This window comes from Motacilla alba, chromosome 4, assembly GCF_015832195.1.
Source record: "Motacilla alba alba isolate MOTALB_02 chromosome 4, Motacilla_alba_V1.0_pri, whole genome shotgun sequence".
Lineage (NCBI taxonomy): Eukaryota > Metazoa > Chordata > Aves > Passeriformes > Motacillidae > Motacilla > Motacilla alba.
Window position 1 is genome coordinate 20,076,096 of NC_052019.1, and position 21,949 is coordinate 20,098,044.

The 21,949-nt window shown below is 33.0% G+C and overlaps 1 protein-coding gene across 10 annotated transcripts in view; it reads left to right on the forward strand.

The window, feature by feature from the left end:
• Window positions 1–21,949, forward strand: part of PCDH7 (protocadherin 7) — a 269,546-nt gene that overhangs the window by 130,518 nt on the left and 117,079 nt on the right. The window contains exon 4 of one of the 10 annotated variants that reach the window (XM_038134890.1): window positions 13,100–13,255. The exons of the other annotated variants lie outside the window; for them this stretch is intronic. Within the exon in view, the coding sequence (XP_037990818.1) occupies window positions 13,100–13,110 (11 nt within the window). The 3' untranslated portion in view covers window positions 13,111–13,255. Of the gene's footprint in view, window positions 1–13,099; window positions 13,256–21,949 lie in introns of those variants that run through there. 10 annotated transcript variants of the gene reach the window in all.

The window sequence follows — 21,949 nt, forward strand, 5'->3', positions numbered from 1 at the left end:
CCCCTGCCCTTGGAGCTTTCCTTGCAAAGAAATTCTGCTTATATGCATAGTCTTCTCTGATTCTGCTGTTAGAATGGCACTGTCTTAATGTAAATTGCACAATAATTTTCTAAAGAACATTTCCATTACATTCATATTTGTATATCAAGGGCAAATACATTACCATGGTAAATTAGTTTCCTGGTCTTTTGTCATAGCTTTCTAGTTTTGACCATGCCTAATGCAACATCTCAGAAGAAAATTTTGAAAAAAATTCTGTGACAGAAACTTCCAGAATTACTTCTCCTCCTGACCCCAACAGTTATTAGTCAGCATGTGTTTTTCTAAACAATAAAAATAATAATAGTACTAAAAACCCACTAATTTACCACAAGACAAGTTACTGGTCTGAAGAATGTCTTTTAACAGTGAAATCCTCTGAAGGCTAAAAATGTTTGAGGTTAGTTTTTTGGTTTTTTTTTAAACTTTTATTTAACTGTTTAGTTAAATATAACTCTATTTCTTTTTTTTTTTTTTTTTTTCATTATGAAGATGAGCATGGAAGCATTCCATTTTAGTTTTCAAATACTATGGATTGTTATGTTTCCGTATAGTTTACCTTTCCTCTGAATTATAAATTTTCCTAGGTTATAAATCTTCTAGCAAACGTAGGGATATCTGGAGATGTATTCTCAAAATCTGAAGAATGGACAAGACAGCCTTTTCATACTAATTTTTATGTTATTAATTACAGATATGATCTTTAAATGGAGCTTTCATTGTTCTGTTTCATTTCCCTTCACCTGGTTCTATTAGGTCTCTCTCATGTTTCTTGCAACTCTCAGAAATATTTCATTATATTCCTTTCTCCCTATCTCCTGATTTCTGCATACCTACACTTTATTTATGCATGTAGTGGCCTAATCAGTTTTATTTTTTGTTTAATTTAGCTAGAGGACCTACAGTGGTGAAACTGCAGCACTGCAGGTTATGGCTTGCATGATCTTCCCTCGAGATTTGTTTCCATGCAGTCCTAATTAAACTGTATGCCACACCTGAGATATCTGCCTTAAAGCTAGCTCAGGTACTTCTACGTGAACATGTCTTTGATCTGCAGCACAGAATGTTAGGTTAGCCCATGTTTCAATATCAAATAGGGCTGGAGAAGAGCAGTCGTCTCTGTGGAAGAAGGAAAATAAAGGAATGGTTTACAGATTCCATTTTTGCAGGGGGAAATGGAGTAAAGAAAGATTAAGTGACATGTCTGAAGTCACAGATAAAGTAAGGAGCAGAGCTTAAAAAGGAGCTCAGAATTTTTGTGATTCAGTTACTTGACTTCCACAAAGAAATCAGTAGATAAATTACTCTCTGACTGACACATGAAATAAAAGCCAGGGAAGAGAAGTGCATTACCTTGGTTCACATAGTCTGATAATATGCTCTGTTTTCAATTACAATTTCAGATTTAGATTGCAAGAGTAAAAGTTCCACCATCAGTATAAAGAAGGGGTTCACAACGTACAAAAGGATGGCTTGAAAATGCAAAGTGAATTTCGACAATTAATACATATAATTAATTTTATCTATAAGAGCATTCTCTCACTTTTGCTTGTGAAATAGATTCTTAATCTGTTTTCTGGATCTAAGTATGAAGAAAAGAATACATTAATTTAGAGAACCCATCTTTAGAGAACCCATCTTTATAGAATCTATTTTCCTTTAGCTTTTTGTAGTGCAAATGACTCAGCTTAATGTTCTTGAAGAGTTAACTATCCTTATTGTGTAATGGCAAACAGACACTCATTGACTTATTTCGGAGAATGACTGCATTTTTGCAGTTCCCATTATTTTCAAATGTTCTTTCCTCTGGAATTCAGGTCCTAAAATTGCATGAGAATAACTTTGTTTTAAAATTGTGTCCTGAAAATGTTGATGTAAGTAGTCCATCTGAGAGGCTGAGTCAGTAAAGGTTCTCAATGTAATGATTACACAGGAACAGTTCCTTTTTTTGTTTGGTTGGTTTCTTTTTATTCTGTCATGGCTGCTACCTCTACTTTTTCTTAAATATCACTCTGCATGCATGAATCCAAAATACAAGAAAGTGCTGCAAAATTTATTACATAATACAAATACATAAGAATTCTTACCCTTGTTTCTGATGAATCTTAACCTATAATTAGGCATATGATGAATTTTGGATTCTGTAACACTAGCAACATACATGGGTAATGTTTTGGAACACATACATATTCAGTGATGAATGATATTTTGAACCAGGTTTTTTTGGGTTTTTTTTTTTTTTTTTTTTTTTTTTTTTGAGAATACAGGATTCTGATAAGATCTGTGAAAAGACATTGTATAAGAGGGAAAAAAAAAAAAACCTAGCTTGTAAGACAGAAGACAAACTGTGCAGGAATCCCTGATACAGTAGTGCAGTCTTATGTAAGGCAGGGAACCTGTCTGGGAAGAATATTGGCTGCTTTTCTCCTTGATATTTTTTTTCATTTCTAATTTTTTACTGTGTTCCTTTAGATCACCTTACCCTGTATGTCTATGATTTTTTTCACCAGAGGAACAAGTTTGATAATCTATATGCACATTAATACTTTAAGTTTCAAAACCATATTGTGCCAGTTCTTTAGGAATTACTTGTATTTTGAAGTGTTATGCATATATACTTGTAATAGAAGTAAGGGAAATATATTTTGTTTCAAATTCTTAGTGTTGATTTATATTTTTATATATTAACTATTCTACTGAAGTACAATTTACATTTTACTTCAAATCCACTGTGCAAAGTAAAGCCTCAAATATATATACCAAATACGATGAGAAATAGCTCTCATTGAAGACAACACAAGAACATTTTTTTTATACCTTCTCTATTTTCCTTGACTGTCCAGACAAGTATCAACAACTTCTCTGTTCTGTTCATGAAGAGTACCTGAGTTCGCTGTGAATTGTTTTCTGTTTGATCAGGATTTTAACTGCTCAGAGAACATACGCTTGGATCTGCTAGAGTAAAAGAAAGAATGTATATTTCTGTATTGGAAATCCACTCCCACACATTGGTAGCAAAACAAATTATTCAGCACTTTTCTGATTTTCTGAATAGAATAGTATGTTTCTTCCTGTTCTGTCTGTTGCTTTCCCATTGTCTTTGTTCTAGCTCCTTCTGTGCTGCAGCGTGAATAGCATATGCCTCTTTTCTGAAAAATCATATTATAGGATTTCTTCTTCCACTCCTGATTTCAGTATCCTGCTCTTAAAAACAAAATACACACATCAATAGGGTTCACCACTGTTAAAAATAGCCTATTGGTACCACATAACTTGAAATGACATGTACTAAAACTTTGATTTCTTTTATTAGCCTTTTAAAAAGGAACTTCATGTTTACATTCCATCAGTTTTTAACCAATAATTTCAAGGGGAGGAAGAGTTTGGATTTTTTTTAAAAAAACACACCTGCAGTTATCTCAGTGAGGGAAGGGTTTGTACGTGCGTGTGGGTGTGCACACTTATACACATCTCAGTGAGTCAGTTCTCACTGCAAATACTCATGAGATCTAGACAGTTGCAGTTACATAACCTGCCTCATCTATGAATTTCAAATCAATTCACTGAGGTGGATATGAACCAACATACTAAACTGACAAGCGGAGAACTAAGTGATCAGAAAGTAAAGCAGTATGTCCACTGTCATGCTGTGAATTGATCCAAACATTGTGCACCCCTCAAAAAGTAATAATTTGAACATCAACTTCCAGCTTGATGAAGGTTTTGCAACTGACTTAGTGAAGTTAGGCTTTTGTCCAAGTCTTCCGTGCCAGCTGCTAGCTCAGGCAGCCTCCCACTGATGCAGATTGCAGAACTCCCTTTGATACTGTCACAGTCCTCAATGTAGATGGAAGGCAAAATGCATTCCAAAATTTAGACTCAAGGAAGAACAGACATCTGGTTTATGAATGGAATATTTAGCAACCTTTACATCCAAGGCAGGCTCTTTCCTGAAAAAAAATCTAATGCAAAGATTCAACGGAAGTTTATTTTTCCTCTGTTCCAATGAGTCCTTTCAACATACTGTATTTCCCAGTTGGCTTTATTTAATCATAGATTCTTTCATTTTCTGGACAACATTAGATCTTTCTATCCCTTCAAATCTTTGAGTATAATGAAGATCCAAAACATAGGGGTATTTCCTCTTAATTTCAGTGGGAAATTAATTAATTTCTATTTGTGGGAAATCTAAGTAATGTATAGGATCAGACCAAAGATCATCTGGTGGCCAAAATAAGGTGCTCAAGAAAAAGTATAGCAGGACAAATAAACTGATTTGTTTTCCAAGTAGTCTTCTATACATCAACAGTTGGGAATTCTGATTACCTGAGCCACATAATGTGCATTTAGTAATCTTTATGGATTTACATATTCAAATTTGTCCAGTTTCCATTGCGTGCAACTATTAATATCTCTTTTTCCCAATGAGGGTTTTGAAAGTGATTGTGTGTCCCATGATTCATGGATTGGACAAAGCAAAAATAAACTTCCTAGTCTGTAAAGGAACAGTACATAGGAATTTTTTAAGGAGAATGTTTACTCATACCCATTCTAAAATTTGCTGTTGTATAAGAAGTCCTGTAGTCAGTTATTATTTTAAAAAGTTTAAACCCTAAAAATTGAAGGGAATTGTGTGTATCTCTTATTTATTTTAGCAAATATAAATGTAAGTTTAGTATGCCAAAATCTGCAGAAAGGTATTTACAGGAATTAAAAGCTCCTGTATGATGTATGTCATCTGTAGTTCGGAAAATTTTATTATATATTTACATTTTATAACTGATTTTCAGAAAAATTGAACATTTTTATGATGACAAGAGGATTTAAATGCAAGCACAATATGAATTCAGACATTTAAGTATTTTTGAATATTACTACAGCATCACATTATTGCCTTTTTTGCCTCAACAGCAACACAGCATTTGATGTGAACGTCAACTCAAATGTCTTGAATAAGTAAAAAAAAAAATCATGGCATATGCTAGAACAAGACATACATTAGAATTTTTAGAATTGCTTCAATTTATTAGTACAGTAACTTAATATTTCAGGGCTTCTTGACTTTTTTTAGGTAAGGAACAACAATGACAACAAAACCCCCACTACCAAAAAAACCCAGAGGTTTTATGCTCCAACACAATTTTTGTGCACAGATTTATTTCTTACATAAGAAATGCAAAAGTCGGCATTTATTGTGTAAGAAAATGTGTTTTAGTAATCAGTATTTTATAAGATGCTTTTTTGGTCTTTTTTTCTGTAGACTAGAGTAATAAATTCTATTAATATTAATTGCAAATATTTTATTTTAGATAAATTGCCATTCATTTTAAAGAAGCTGTCCATTCTTGTGCAGCTTTTAAGAAAGGACAAAAGCACCTCTCACTAACTAAATTTTTAAAAAATTGTTTTGATTGATTATTTAAATTTGTACTTTTTTCTAACATGTAAAATAGGAAATTAGGAAAAAAGGGTAAACTTCTGCTTGGATAAGAGAAAAAGTAAAATGTAAAGGCAGTGAAGGAAGAACAATATTGATAATGTATATTGATTATTGTGTACTTTCTTGCTATCAAGTGTGCCAATACAAGCTTCCCCAACTTGCTTGCTTTAACCTGGTTTTTAGCTATATCTAAGAAACAAATCAGCCCCAAAGATCTCTCCAGGGGAACTTGTTCTTTTCCTAAGCAATCTGCATTATTTCATCACAAAGAGAAGAAATATCAAAGGGTATCATGTCTAAAATTGCATGCAAACAAGACTATCTTCCACCACAGTGTTAGTTTTCTCCCAATATGGTTTTATGGCAGATTTATTTTCTTGATCCAAGGATTTTTCTGTCTTTTTCTGAAATTGCAATAGTGCTATAAAGACCAGTACTGTCCATGGAGAGGATTCTAGAAGAAGGTTTTTTTAAATTAGATCTCATGAATTCAAAAAGTGTGTGATATTTGTGCCCTGCTGTCCTACTGTCTCTAAAGTATTTCAGGTGCACAGTCTGTGGTTTTCTTATGTAGTTGTCCTGCTCAAATTAATTCACATTTTCTTTGAAGAGGAGAATGTGTCCTTTTTTGGGGCAGTGCAATTATATTCACATCATCATCACATAGTAAAGTAACACTATCAATGGAATGTGACATTGCAAACTTTCATTATGAAAAGAAGACAGAGAGAGTTGTTGTAATTTTACCTTCTACTGTTGTTAGTCAATAACAGAAACTTCTCTTCTCTGAGTGTAGAATAGAAACCTATTATTTTTTAACAAAGTATTTGAGAGATAAACTTACATATGCATGGTAAGTTATTTTATTAATATCGCTCAATGTTTTATTCTAGTAACAGTGGCCATCATTCCCTGCTATTGAATATAAAAAATTATGCCAACATTCTTTTCATATTCTGATATTCATTGCCATAATAATATGGGGATTATTTCAATATATCAGTAGAATTGACAGCTCTGGACATGTGCTTGTTCTAGCTATCTCCTACACAGATGTTAGTCAAGTGTGTGAGAGAGTAATAAAACAGCTGACTTTGTTTTCTAGGTTTCTGGTGGTTTCTAGGGCTAAGGGGGTTAAATGGACAAAAGAGGAGTAACAATGAGTAACATTATCATGTATGATGATTTTTAAAATATAAGAAATCTAAGTATTTTAGTTGTGTTTGAAGATGTCTCATTCAATGACCCACAACATGATTAATATATTGTATTTAATGCAGTTTCCTTATTCAGTTAAATTATTTTTGGTAAAGAAAAGGGTGGGCAAAGGTAGTTAAGATGAGACCTGCTTAATTATATGTACAAAAAATTTTCATTCTTATTGAAAGCTTATAACAGCATGATGAAAGAAATTTTGTAATGACATATAAAGCATGTAAGAAAAAATTTAAACAATACTGGAGAACTAAAAAAATGGCTGTTCTATTTGACAATATGCAAGGAACCTGCACAGTATGACTCAAGAGTCATGGAATCTGCCTGGCTGACTCACATCCTTCCCGAAGCCCTCTTTCCAACGTGGTGTTGTACAGAAGTACAGCGAAGAGGCAGAGGAGAGAAGCAGCATGGACTTGGTTCTGCTCTTAGCATGCTCCAGATAGCCCTCTCATATTTTAGCAATTAACACTGGCTTAAAAAAAGCTGTAAGAAAAAGAGGATTTTATAATTTTGACACTATATTGTCTTTCCCCTTTCTTGGAAGCAATTCTAAAATAATATATTCTGCCATAGCTCTCTACTTGGATAACACCAAGGATGAAGGGTAAAGGGTGATAGGAAAAAATCAAGTTTAAGTTACACCAAAATGTCTTTATGTGATTTTTATTCAATATGAGGGGCTCAACAGCAGTGTGCAAGGGGCAATAATAGAATTGACTTTTCCCACTCATTGTTTCCTCCTGTACTGGAAATGGTCATATCTGCAGAATTGAAGTTTGGGAAATAACAGTGGCATAGGAAGCTGGCTCACAGAGAATGGCAAAACAAAACAGTTGAGAGAGTCAAAGAGAGAGTCAAATACATCCTAGATTTTATAAATGACAATACAGAGGACAGGCTCTATATTGCCACAGTGCACTGTTTCTAACAAAGGATGTTGCTTAGAGGCATAGCTCACTTGCCAGGAGCATAGATATGGAAACTTGAGACACAGTCAGATCTAATCTCACAAATAGTAATGGGAAAATGCAGAAAAACCCAAGATGCCCCCGAAGGTGTAGATAAGTGAATATTTTTCTCTTGCTTTTCTCTTCAAAAGGAAACAATTGCCTTTAGCTTTGAGCAGGTAGAGTCCCACATGCTGTTGTTCATGCTATGAATTTTAAGGGGAAAAACTTTTCCAAAACATAAAGAAAGGCGTTATCCTGAAGTTTCTTGATAAATGTTATCAAGCATGTTATGTTAATTGAGGAACTTAAAAAACTTATGAAACTAAAATATTCTCTCTACCACCTTTCCTCTCTGTCTAGTACTGTTGTATTTTCTGCCACATGTAACAGACATTTAGAAGGTTCTTTTCCAGAAAGGCCTAAGCAAACAAACTGCACTGACAAGACAAATTTGTTTATTACTGCAAAGATAAATAGTAAAAGAGTTGAATCAAGTTCAGTTCAGTAGTGATAGAAAGTCATTACTCTCAGGTGACAGTTAACTGGCTTTTATAAAATGAGTTAGCACTTCGAGAGCATTGCCTCCTGGAGAGCTGCTCATGCCCCCACAAGCATTAACTAGCATCCTGTTGAGACAGTCAGCTCAGGAAAGAGGAGAGCAAAGAACAGCTAAGGTAAAATGGTCTGATACAAAGTCCATTAGTCTTTGAATAGCAATGGTGGCCAAGTGTTACTTTTTGGTGTCTCTTTGTATCATGGACAGTGTTCTGTCTACTCACAACCTGGCACTTCCTATTAGCATTAGGTTTATGTGGAAAGAGGAAATCCGCATAGGGCTGAACTTCAGCAGTGAATTGAAGTAGTTTCACACATAATTGTAGTGAAAGACTCTAGTCGTGGCCTAAGCTTCAAAGCAGATTTCATTCCTATGCTTTTTAGCACTTATATTAATTTAAATTTTGAATGTTCTTACGTGGAAAGTTCAGGTCACCTCAATGTAAAGTGGTGTTTTAAAAATACTAAAATGTGAAATGCTTACTGTTGCCCCCTGGAAAGTAATGATACTTTTCAGTATTGGAACTCAGGATTGCTTCTGCTCTATTAGCTGAAAATAACGTCATTTGTTCTTCATCAAGAAAGGGTAGAAAACAGAGTTGACTAAAAAAAATTTTTTTTCTACTCTCTAGATTTTCAACCAGTTCTGATCTCCTACCAAAAAAAAGTGTTTTTTTCCAAAATTTTACCATATTGATTCACTATTTTCTCTTACAAATATTTCTTAATCTCTCTTAATTTCTTAATCTCTCAAATATTTCTATAATCTCTCTCGTTAAGTGAATTTCCCAGTTCCTTGATTACCTCTTCAAAAAATAACCCCATAATTTCCAATTGTAGAAATTCACATATATACTCAAATAAGTGTATACAATACAGTTTCCAAACAGGTCTTGAAAGAGCAAGTGAACATGAAGAAATTCTAGTTTAAGTGCCTTTTAAAATGTTTGTTGTTTTTTTGTTCCTATGTTCACAGACAAAGTCTTGGAGAGCAGAGTGTCTGTGTTATGCCTCATAATTTGGTGTCAAAATCTCACAATGTCTTGAGCACTGAGAGGACACTGTGGGACTTTCTTGCATCATCTTTTTTACTAGTAATTGCAAAGGGATTATCAATTTGCAACAATTAAATAATAAACTAATTTAGAAAGTTGAAATTGGAGTTATTCTTGCCTTTCCATATTTCACGCAGGACTAAAATTTCTTTAGCATGATGCTACAATGGCTGCTTCTTTTTGCAGAGGAACTACACTCCACTAAAGGGAAAAAATATTTGAGCGTGCAGTATTTCTGAGATAATGCTATAACAAAATAGATTAAAACTTCATTCACATTACTATAACTGTGTAAAGAAGGGATTTACAACCATTATAAAAAGCTACATATATTTCTATCCTTAAGGCCCAATATTTTGCAAATGCTTTTCACTTAACTGGCATTTTATACTGAGATATGAAAACACTGCAAGTAGTATCTGTTGAACCAGACAAACCATTATTTGTGAGTTTCAAATGACAAGATTGTGACTAATGCTATCAGTAGGGATGTAGAATTCTAGCAAATATCTAAACCTATTATATTTTATGCTTATTGGATTACAGACACTTTGGATCAAACACTGTATGCTTCAACACATTGAACACATTATAAGCATATACAAATTTTGGATAGTTTTTATTTAACTTCACATATTTTCATATCTCTAGTCCCTAATTCTGTGCTTCATCTATAGCCCCTGAGTGTTGGATCTTTATGTATAACTTTTTCATAACTTCCACAGATGTGACTTTAGAAAAATAATAAAGCTGGCACTTCTCTATGTGCAACAAGACACTCCCCTGGGAAGCAGAGAAGAAAAATATGTAGAAAGTTTAAATTATCAATAAAGATAATTATAATTATATTCTTTTATTATATAATAATGTAATATTTCTACTAAAAAGGCTCTTTATATTATTTAATTCAGTCTTATTTATGTATATAGTCATTACCAAATAATGTGACAATTTCTCTTTTAGCATTATATTAAATGCTGCTGACTTAGTGGGAGTTGTGATGTTTTGTGACATGTAACATCTGGCAAAATATACAAATATATATGTCTTTCCAGCCTCTGATCACTAAGGTGCTTATAAAATTATTTTAAAGTGAAGCACATAGAGAACTATTTATTTATATTTGCCTCAATTTTCTAGTAGGTGAGAGTTTTCCTGAAAGTTTTAGTGTATTTCTTACTCTCTGAAATCCAAACTTGAACAGCCTTTGAAATCTTTGCATTTACTACTATGGCTAATTAGAGAGAACTATTTTTATCACTTTAGCAGATCTGTCTAGCAAAGACCCTTCCTTGGGTGAATGAGAAAATAAACCCAGAAATGCTTCTAAAATAGTAGGTTGAAATAATAGGCTTAAAAAATTAGAAAGTTGGACAATTATTTATAAGTAAATAACACGGCACCTATGTTCAAATATCAGCGATTCATCAGTAACTCAGGAAGCCAAACAGAAATCTTTGCATTGTGCTGCGTCAGCAAGAAATAAGCTGTTTCCACTCTTGAGTCCAGCTTAAGAATTCATTTCACAGCATGATTGGGAATAGATATTGGGAACTGGAGAGTCTAGGTTCTGCTTTCAGCTTTGCTACAACCACCATGAAAAAATGAAAAAAAAAATCTTTATGAAACATGCAAAATACATTTCATAAAATGACTAGGAAGTTCTTTGTAAAGATCAGTGAGCTTCCTAAAGGGGAAACTGCTGATAATTGCTAATTTCAAATTACTTCCAAGTTTTTGTTTGATTAAGTTGAACCTTTACTCCAACTATTCTCATCTTCTGAAAAATCTCTCTATATTCATGGTGATTTGCAAACACATAATTTGCCAACAAAGGGAGAAAAATATTAAAAGTGAGGAAAAAGGAGCTATAGAGGTTTGATATGAGCCAATATATTCTTTTTTCTAAATACATATTTTTCCTTAGAGTTGAGAGAACTGTATTAAATAAACTAAGCTTTTCATGAATATCCTGTTGATTTAAAAAAGCAATTAGCAATTCTTAATTCTAACAGAATTGCCCTGACCCTTTCCAAGCCTTGCTGGTCTTTCCAGCTCCCACCAAGAAGTTATTTGTTGTTAACAAGTACATCTAATATCTGGAGCAGGGGGGAAGAAGTTTACAAAGCTTCTACTAGTCCAGCAACATTTCTGAAAGTCCTTTCCTTTCTTAAGTTTGACTGACATTTCATGCAATGGAGTAATCTCCAGAATTTGGAGAAATTTTTGTAATTTAGGTGCTTGGGTAAAAAAAAAAACCTGTTGAGCCATAACTTACCTTTAGTAGGAGTATTATTGCTAGCAATATAGTGAAGGTTATTTTGCTGAATGTTTTAATATGCTTAAGGCTTAAGGAATAATTACCCTTTTCTTACACATGAATAAATAGCTAAAATTGTAATTAGGACAATGCTAAACCATCCCTCTAGATATTAAAAAATATTTTTTAAGCTTTCTAATAAAGTGGTGGCCTATTCATTGATAATGTTGGAATTCAAAGCAAAAAGTGGTGCCTTCAATAATGATGTGTATTAGTGAAAATGCCTCTTTGTGCTTCAGAAAAGCAGATTTAGAGTTCAGTTTGGGTTTTACTAAGTTCAAAAATACTATGTCTTCTGCACACCTTCCAGAATATAATAATTAATATTAGCCAACTTAGCTGTATCACTTAAATTTGTGTATTTGTCATAAGAAATAAAAAACTTGTAGCAGATGATTTTGTGACAACAGGATAACCACTAATGTGAGAATGATTTCAACAAAAGTAACATTCCAACCTTAATTATACTAAATGAGATTCTTTAGCTGGAGAGAATGAAAAGGGCATTTTATATTTATGCTAGAACCATACTTAACTTCTTTCTACAGTTTTAAGGGCTATAAATCTAGCATTTTAAATTATTTTTAATGTTTATTCAAAGTTTAAATTCCTCTATCTAAGAATAATGTTAATCTAAAGTAGAAAAAAATGCATTAATATTTTCTTAATGCATTTTTTTAAAAGAAAATGGACTTAAATTATTTCAAGCACATAAATACTTTCATGTACACTGCAAAGTTTTTCTATTCCATCTTTCTCCTAAAACAGAATAAATCTGTTTTCCTTGAGGGATAGATAGTGCTCTATTTCCAGAAGATCATACACACTTCTATCCCAGTGTGTCTTTACCATAAACCTATCATTATATAATTATTTATGGAAGTGCTTATCACAGCCCTGGTGACAGAAGGACACTGTCTTCATGAAGATGAAATCTTACTTTTCCACATTTTTATGTATACAAAATGCTACTTTACAAGATTTTCTTATGCTCAGGGTGGTAGTTTTTAATCCTTCTGCAGAGGTTGGCCAAAAACAAAAACCAAAAACGAACCAAGCAAAAAAACCCCAAACAAACAAAACACAAAATGAAACAATAAAAAAAATTCCTTACAAGAAACTTATAGAAGATATTCCTTACAAGAGACTTATAGAAGATATTCCTTACAAGAACTAATAGAAGATATTGTCATCCTAAAGTTTTGGGGTATTTCTTTTGGTTTTTTGTGCACGGAGGGGGAGTTTGGGGGGTGTGGTGTGTTTTGGGGGGCTTGGGGGGAGGATATTTTGGGTTTTTTTCCCCCAGGAAATAAAGAGTTAGAAAAAATTTGTTTTAGTTGATAATGATTGCAATAATTCTTTTCTCCAAAACTGAATTCTACAGATGAAAAAAATTATTCCTCCTTCATATTTCAGACAATAATAGCATACAGCATATTTTTTCTTTAATAGCTTGCTTGAATATGCATACTTTTAAGGACTTAGGACATTCCAATTATTTCTTCTTTTTTTCCTCTTATAGGGTTTTACTAACCATGTGGATCACTCTTTTGAGAAATGGCACACTGATTGGAGTTAACTTTACATTGTATAATTGATTTTATTTTTTTTCTTTTTTTAATGATATATTAAAAAGTGAAGGGTAAATCCCTTTATTTGTAATACATCTTTCTTTGGAAAACCACTGTTGTTTTGTTGTTTTTTTTTTTTTTCTCTCAATTTCTGGTTACATCTGATAGCTTTGTTACTTTTTTCCTTGTTCTATAAAGTTTTTTGTAGTCAATAGTTGATTATGCTAATAGTGAAGGAAATGATTTGGCTTTGAGTATAATAAATAGCAAAACACTTTGGTCTCTTGTGAGTGTTACCCTTACCTCATGATGATAATAAATCATGGAGCTTATTAGCCTTGCAGGGGTACAGAAATAAAACAGCAGGATGTGCTGCAAGAGAAATATTTATATCACTGCATGGTGGTTTCCTGACTCATAGTAAAATGTCATGCAAACCACTAATATCAAATCAAGACATCTATAAAAAATAATTTATAAGGGTTTTTTTTAACCTATTTGTTTGGAGAACTGAAAATTAAAAACTCAGAGCAAAAACTAACATAGAGATAATAGCTTTTCCTTTTTACCTGTCCTAACTAAATCTACCATGGAAAGATACTATTTACATATGATCTAGTAGATCACCTGATTCTTTTCTTTGTTGGATCATGCCCTAATGTCTATTTTAGGAGAAAAGGAGGCTGAGAAGTGAACCTGTTTCTCTCTGCAGTTTCCTGTGGAGGGGAGGTGGAAAAAGAGGAAGCTGAGCTCTTCTCGCTGGGATGCAGTGACAAGGATGCATGAAAATGTTTCACAGCCATGCCAGGGCAGGTTTAGACTGGGCATTAGGAAGCATTTCTTTACTGAGTATGTAGTCAAACACTGGATCAGGCTTCCTAGAGAGGTGATTGATGCCCAGGCCAGTAAGTGTTAAAGAGGCGTTTGAACAGCACCCTTAGCAAAATATTTTTAGTTAAACTAGATGATAATTGTAGGTCCATCCCTTCCTACTACAACTATTCTATTCTAATTTTAAAAAATTAATGTATCACAATTGAATGTTGTGTATAAGGAGAAAAAGAAGGAAAAAGAGGAAAGAAAACCAGATCTAAACTCTAAATTGGTATTCTGGGCTTCTCTTTTATATTGATAGTATGTTTCCCAGGTCTCTTTTTAAGGCTGTCTGGTTCAGAATACATTTCTAAAGCTCAGATTTTTTAAAAATTTCTCATCAAACAATTAAACTTACTTTAATGCGACTACTGTTTATTTTCAATATAATGCATGCTTAAAATCATGTTGAAATAAGAACATTCTCAAAAGATAGGAAACATTTGTTTCATGCTGCATAGCTTTACTGAAGGAAACCACAACAAAAAAAGTACCTTAGATGCAAATATCCTTTTAAATAATATTATATTTGAGATTAATTTTTTTCATAAAATAGAGGCTGTAGGGACTGGGAGAGGTCTCCCACTCTGCAGTCTCATTCTCTCATAAACTCTGTTGTATATTTCACATTGTAAATTTATTGAGTTCCAATTTTAAGCCATTACCATAAAAGGAAAGCCAATTTCTACAGTTCTCTCGTAAGATAGACAGGAGCTACAAGTTTGCAGAGGAAAAATATCAGTAAGTTCACTCCTTTTTTCCTATATCTTTAGGTTTTTTCCATTCCAGGGCTATGAGATAATCCAAATTCCTAAGTAAAAAATGTTTTGCTGTTCAAGTCTTCCTGGATCAGCAAACACCAAACCAATGATCTTTCCGCATATCTATGACATGTGAGATCAAGCCATCCTTTTTTCTCCCACTATGTTTTTCTTTTGACAGCTAATATCAAAATTCAATCTTGGAAAATGGTTCAGAAGATTGCAGATGAAGAGTTATGTGTGCAGTTTTTTAGCTGAGTTGTTAGCATGGATGAGTCTATGTGTAACATGTAAATGTAGGTGCATGTATTTAGATACATATTTCGAGAGAGAGAACATAAATAGAAGAAAAAGTGTTTATATTAGTAAATAACAGATTAGAAATGTATTTTTTACAATATGAACTGTTAGACAACAACAATCACCAACTTGTAGCTGAGATTTCTACATGCATAAGTGAATAATCCTACTTTGGTCTAGAAATAGTTTCAGAAAAGTGGTAATGTTGTGGCTGCCAGTTTCTAAAATCAAGCAATTTAAGAGGATTATTAGCAGAACTAAGCAGGTTTACTAACTCAGAAAAGCACATGACTTTACTGAAAGATAATAATTGCACCTGGCTTCTGCCCACAAGAGTTTGAGTTGGGTTGTTTACCCAGCTGTAACATTCACCTGACCACAGAATCAACAATAACAGGCAGGGCTGAGCCTCCCTCGCCTATGCTGTGAGGAAGCAAGATTCAACCTTAAAATGTAAGTAGAGCCAGCATTCTTTTATGTTCCTTTCCCTTGGTTTCAATACCAGCTTTTGTAATTAATTCGCTGGACTTGCAGGAGAATATCGTTCTTCTTACTTGTTTATAACCAAATATTGAGTGTAATCAGGCACAGCTGTCCCAGTGAGTCATCAGTAATTAACCTGAAACTCCCTGGAGGGCTCTAGCATCTACAAGTAGGATAATAATTTTGCTGGCTTGCACTTTTGTGTTTCCTTCCTTACTGAATAAGGTGAGAAGTAACATTGGCATTTCACATTTTAGTCTGACAGCATAAGAAGACCTCTAAAAATCATGCAAGTTTGGTATCGAAATAATGTCATATTTAAGACACATAAGTGGGAACAGTACCACAGTCAGGTCTTTCTGAAAATAGTATTATTAATAACTTTACTTGTAATAAACTTGGTATGGGAAATACTTGAATAAAAAAAGATATAAAAAGACAATGAAAAGAAGTAGCATGAGCTATACCAATGACATGGGAGCTAAAATTTATAGGAGACTCAGGAAAAAGAGCTACTTATACATTTTTCTCTTCAGGCAATCATCAAGAGTACACTTCCAAACTCAGAGATTTTTGTTTTGTGAAGGTAACTCTAAACAAATAAATTAACTAGAGAAAACAAAACAAACAAAAAAAGAAACAAACAAGAGAAACTCAACCAAAACAACAACAAAAAGCCCATCCAAAGAAATCCCAAAACACACATGCGCTAAGTGAGCTCTCCAGATTTAGTCAAGCGGTTTTCAGTTTTGTTTGGTTTTGGTGGGGGGTTTTTTTCATTAGAATAAATTATTTAAAAATAATAGGCAGAGAATGGTAGCCAAGACCATATTTTATATAATAATAATAATATATTTTTTACTGAATGATTATTAGAGTATTTACACAGGAAATAGATAAACTCCATTTGAAGTTTCCTCAAGCTTTCTTTCTTCTTTTATGGGATGCAGTAGGGTTGGGTGAAGTATCTTTCTGCACCTGGATATATGACACAAAGGTATACAGAATTAATTAACTTAGAGGAAATGACATACAAAATAAATGTAATTCTGTGAGGCAGGTTTCTTGCACAGGTGGTGGGAGTCCTGGTTTCTGAACTCCACATTCAGAAGTTCATGATTTTATTATGCGAGATATGATGAGGGTATTGAAAGAATCGAAAAATTCTACATAAAAAGCCTGAAATTGTTTTGTTTGGTTTTTTTTTTTTTTTTTTAACTTTCTCAAATGAAAAGCTTTAATAACTCAGTATGTTGCATTCATAAAAAATAAATGTTAGGGTAACTCAGAGTTTTATATTTCTTAAAATATAGCTCAGATGTGCTTCTAAACCCATAAAAATGCATACTAAAAACCCATTCTGGACAACCAAGATTGACAAAATTCTGGGACTTTTAAAGGCATAGGAGTTTTCTTGTAGAAGAAACAAGGATATGCAGCGACAGGACAAAGGATAATGGTTTTAAATTGAAAGAGTAAGTTTAGATTAAATATTAGAAAAAGCCTGTTTTCTGCAAGGGTGGTGAGGCACTAGAACAGTTTGCCCAGAGAATTTGTGGATGCCCCATCCCTGGAAGTATTCAAAGCCAGGTTGGAGCTCTGAACAACTGGGTCTAGTGAAAGGTGCCCCTGCCCATGGCAGAGGTGCTGGAGCGGGATGCTTTTCAAGGCTTCTTTCAGCCTAAGCCATTCTAAGATTCTGTGAAACACTTAAATTTTTTAATTCTGTCACATACTGAAGGACTACTCACAAAAGAGTAATTTAGGAGATTATGCTCCAATGAAATGGATAATGTACAGAAGCATTTCAGAAGGTATTGAAAACCCTGTGTTGAAAATTGTTGATTACATCTGAAATGGAAAGGAATTTGATTTTCTTGGATTCTTTGAGGATATCTCTGTAAAGCACCTCTTATTTCAAAATAGGAAATGAAATACAGTTCTACTGCATAATCTACTTTTAATTTTCTTTTTTACTTTATCAATTTTAGCTCATCTTTTATGTGTGTCAAAGGGAGGGTGAGCACAGGGAGGATGGTTTTATATGTTTAAAAGATTTACATTTCCCTTCAAACAGCATATTTGAACATTTTTAGTCAGACAGGCTCTTTGAGTAGAAAATTAAGGATTCTTTCCTATGAAAATGTCTGAAAAGATTTTATATACTTAAAGAATAGTAGAGAAACCTTCCAGTTACTCCTAGTGTTTAAAATCTTTGTATTCAGCTCAAATATCATATGCAGAGCTCTGCTTTTAGATGACAACATTTAACAAAAGTCATCCTATTTTGGTATCAGAAGTAATTTAGGGCAATGAATGTATATGCTGATTTTTGAAAATTTTCTCAGTGTAGATACATATGCACATATGTAATTCTAGTAATACTGCAAAATATGCGTCTGTATGTTGTTTAAATTGAAAGTTCAACTGTCAGAGGTTGAAAAACAATGACTTAATTTCATCCTAGCTAAAAATCCAAATTAAAATGCACTCTTAATATTTTTTATCATTTTGTGGAATAATATTTCCATGGCAAAAGTTTAGAAATTAACTCTTTACTTAATTACCTTTATCATATCATTAAAAGAAAATGCTTACATGAAACTGTCCATGGAAAGACCATTGCACTTGTGTTTATGATACTTAAAGTACAGAACTACCAGCATGGAGGAGATGACAGCAAAGGTGCTGCAGGTCCCTTTAGTATCTCCCAGTATTAAGGATATGACCACGATGATACACAAACTGTTTACTGTGCTTTTTAAAAGGGCAGCTGCTCTTCACTGTGGAATACAAATTAGTTATCTATACCAAATTTTGAGCATCTTTTAGTCTTTCCTGTTATGAAACTATGATGAGTATGATCTAAAATAAATCTTAGTATTGCTCTGAAACACAAAATGGTTATGATGTTTCAAGATAGTTCCATATTAGCAGCTTGTTTTCCATTTACAGAAATTAGTCTCAGATGTAAATTTATCTCTCTTGGGTTCTCAAGCTGGACAAATATACTTAATTTGGGTTTTTTTGCGCAAGTTTCTGTATTCACATTCTCACTAGATTTTTGTCCTGTAAATTTATAGTCTCAATTATATATTTAGCACGTGACATGCCTGTTGGAAAATATTTAATGTCTAATAGGCAAGAATTCTGAAAATTGCAAGACAACTAGGATGCTCTGTAACTTTTTTTTTTATTCAGATAGAAAGTTCTTGCTTATGTTGAAGAAACAGACTATCAAGCAATTGCTGTTTCACCTGTAACTTGAACTCTTCATGTCTACTCATGGCATAAACAAGATTCTAATTACGTATCTGTATTTTTAATTTACTCATACACTCTCAGATTCAAACTGAAACTTTTGTAAAAGAAAAAAAAAAGACTTTGGTATGCTGAAGGCTTTCTCTTCTGCAATTGTTTCAGGTTTGATTGTTGGTTGCATTACAGAAGGAAATAACATGGGTGAGACATATGGGCTAAGTTAAAAATTACCCCAAATTCAGTTTGTAAAGTTTGTAGTCATGCTAGTAATCTGTCTGGGATTTTTGTTGTATGACTAGCAATGTTTACATCTCCTATAAGGCAGCTGCTATTTTAAGTGCATCAATTGTCCAGCCATATGTATTTGTTCTCTCAAAATTACTTTATTGTTGTGGGTACTCACTATGGGTTTTTTCAAAAGACTTGAATAAATTCCATGGTAGTCCTGATAGAAGAATTTTCATGGAAAATAAATAAAAGGAAGGTAAAAGTATGCCAACATTTTCTATGATTAGAAATTATTTCCACTATTTCCAGGAGAAACCTCTTAACTGAATGTTAACTCATTTAACATATTTCATTAGATATTTAATATATAGGTACTAACACTTAAATTTTAACCAAAATTTGATTGTACAAACAATGGAAATTTCAATTTAATTCCATTACTTTTAGGTGACTTTAAACAGCTTCTCTCTTTCCCCAGCTTTTGATGTAACAATATCTGAAGGAGGAGATGCAGAGTGATTGACCACTTCTTTCGGCTTCATGCCTAAACTGAGTCAGTCAAGACTAAATTTCTAAGGGTAGAATATCACGCCAGATGTTGACTAAGCTCTTGTTGTGAGGCTAAATGTCATTCAAGATTTCATATAATCAGTAAATGTAGCCAATTTTTATTTTCTTTTGAAGAGAGACATGAATATAGATTTTTTCCCATGCTTTTTTCTCCAATTATTGAAATGACCTATTCTTTATATTATTAATGTGATTTTCTAAAGTAGTGATTTATAAGCAAGTTAATTGATTACATGGTGTTTCTAGGTTACATACTGCTGTTGGGTTTGGGTTTTCTTCTTATTTTCTCTATAGTTTGTGATAAATTGAGGAGAAATTTATTTTATGCAAACATGCTTGTGCAACTGTAACCTCTGTTCTAAGGGTTTTACAAAACCTGTCAGATATGAATACAGGAATGAAAATCTGTTTGGGTTTTGGTTTGGGGTTTTGTTTTGGTTTGTTTTTTTCTGATTTTTATCCGGGAAGAAAATTATTTCAGTGTGACTCCGGGCAGTTCTAACTTAGATGACCCACACTCAGCAGATCATTGAAGGTCTCATTGCCCTTGGCATCAAAAAGCCAACTAAATTTACATGGGTTAAGCTTTATGGGAAACTTGCACATGATCTATCTAGCATATACTTTTTTTCAAAATGATAGATGCATGTCTTATCTTTCTACCTAATTACTTCTTCGGCAAATACTTTTATTTTGGTTGCTGAATGGAAAATTAGATTTTTCACTGAATACTTGAGTTTGCTTGCATATTATGTCATGTTACTGATTGAGTAACTGATCATACTCTGCATTTCTCTTGTCTTTCTCCCAAGTCACTTTTTAAACTTTACTATTCAAAATTTTGAAACGGATCACTGGTGGTATGCAATGTTCCTTCAGTGAGTGTCCTTTACCAGGACACTGAGTTTCATTGTTTCCATCTATGTAAGTGCAGAAACAACAAACAAACTGAAATGTTTCCATGCGTAATTTCAAATAATTATTTATCACTCTTCTCCCCGCTAAAGAAAAATACAAAACAAGAACCAAAAATCTCAGATAATCCCGACAACCTCACAGAGGTATATTTTGAAGCATAAAGATGTCACTATCGAAGGCATCATTATAGGAAACTGCTAAACTCCTCTACCAAGTCAATTTTATTCTTTCTTTTATGTGATGTTTCATGTGTATGAGTAGACACACACACACACACACACACACACACACACACACATATATATACATATATATATATATATATATATGTATATTTTGTCGGGTCATCAAATGTATATTAGAGAACAATTTTTTTATGCTACATGAATACACAGTGATCTAAAATACACACCCTTTACATTTCTCCCACTCACATAATTTTGTCTGACAAGTTTTTCAGAGCAAGATGCAATGTTTTTTTCCACTTTTATTTTCCTGAACTATATTTAATGCTTCAAAGTATGATTGAACTTTGCGACTCAATTCTTTGCTCAGTGTAGAGTAAGAAGTTTTAATCTGCACTTCCTAAAAGAGATATAACAGTATCATAATATTTCTCTGCTTTAACAGAGGTGTATATAGTAATGTAAGGACTCTGTAGTTTGGAATGGAGGCAGGCACTTTGTATCTGCATCAATTAAAACTTACTTGCTGCTTAAAATAAGGAAAAGAATTTTCCAAAATGCTGTCAAAGCATCATTCTTGAGTTGAAGTTTTTGCAGTTAATAATAACAGTAGGCAACAACTTTTCAGTTGTACACAAAATTCTCAGATTTTTTTAACAATCATGACATAATGAGGGGGCGAATTACAGTGCAGAACTTACTAACTCTTCCTCTAATCCTTCAGACACGGATGATATTAAATTTATTTTAAGATTATTTTCATCTTACAGTTATGCTCAGTAAAACAAATTATCTTCCTAAGTTATAAAATGGGCAGGAAGAAACCTTTCTGTGTTAACACCAACATTTGCATATCTTTATCTAGAAACTTTATTATTATAGCAATTAGAGGTAGAATACTTTTTCACTTTATGAAGCTTGTAGTTATTCTGATGATGATTGAACTTTGTTTTAAATTATCCTGTTTAAAACATAACAAACTTACTTCAGTAGTTTATTTGAGGATGTATTCCAGAGTTTTTGGTTTGCAGCATGTGGTCCTAGTGTGGAAAATCATTGCAATGCTGCACAAGCTCAAATCTAAGATTTATAAACTGAGTTGGTAGTACCCATAAAGCTTCAAAATGAGATTTTCAATTTAATATGATGCAAATTAATAATAAGTGGGCAAAAAAGGCTTTATCTGGGAAGCAGTTTTTGAGTTGTATTTTAAATGCTTTCC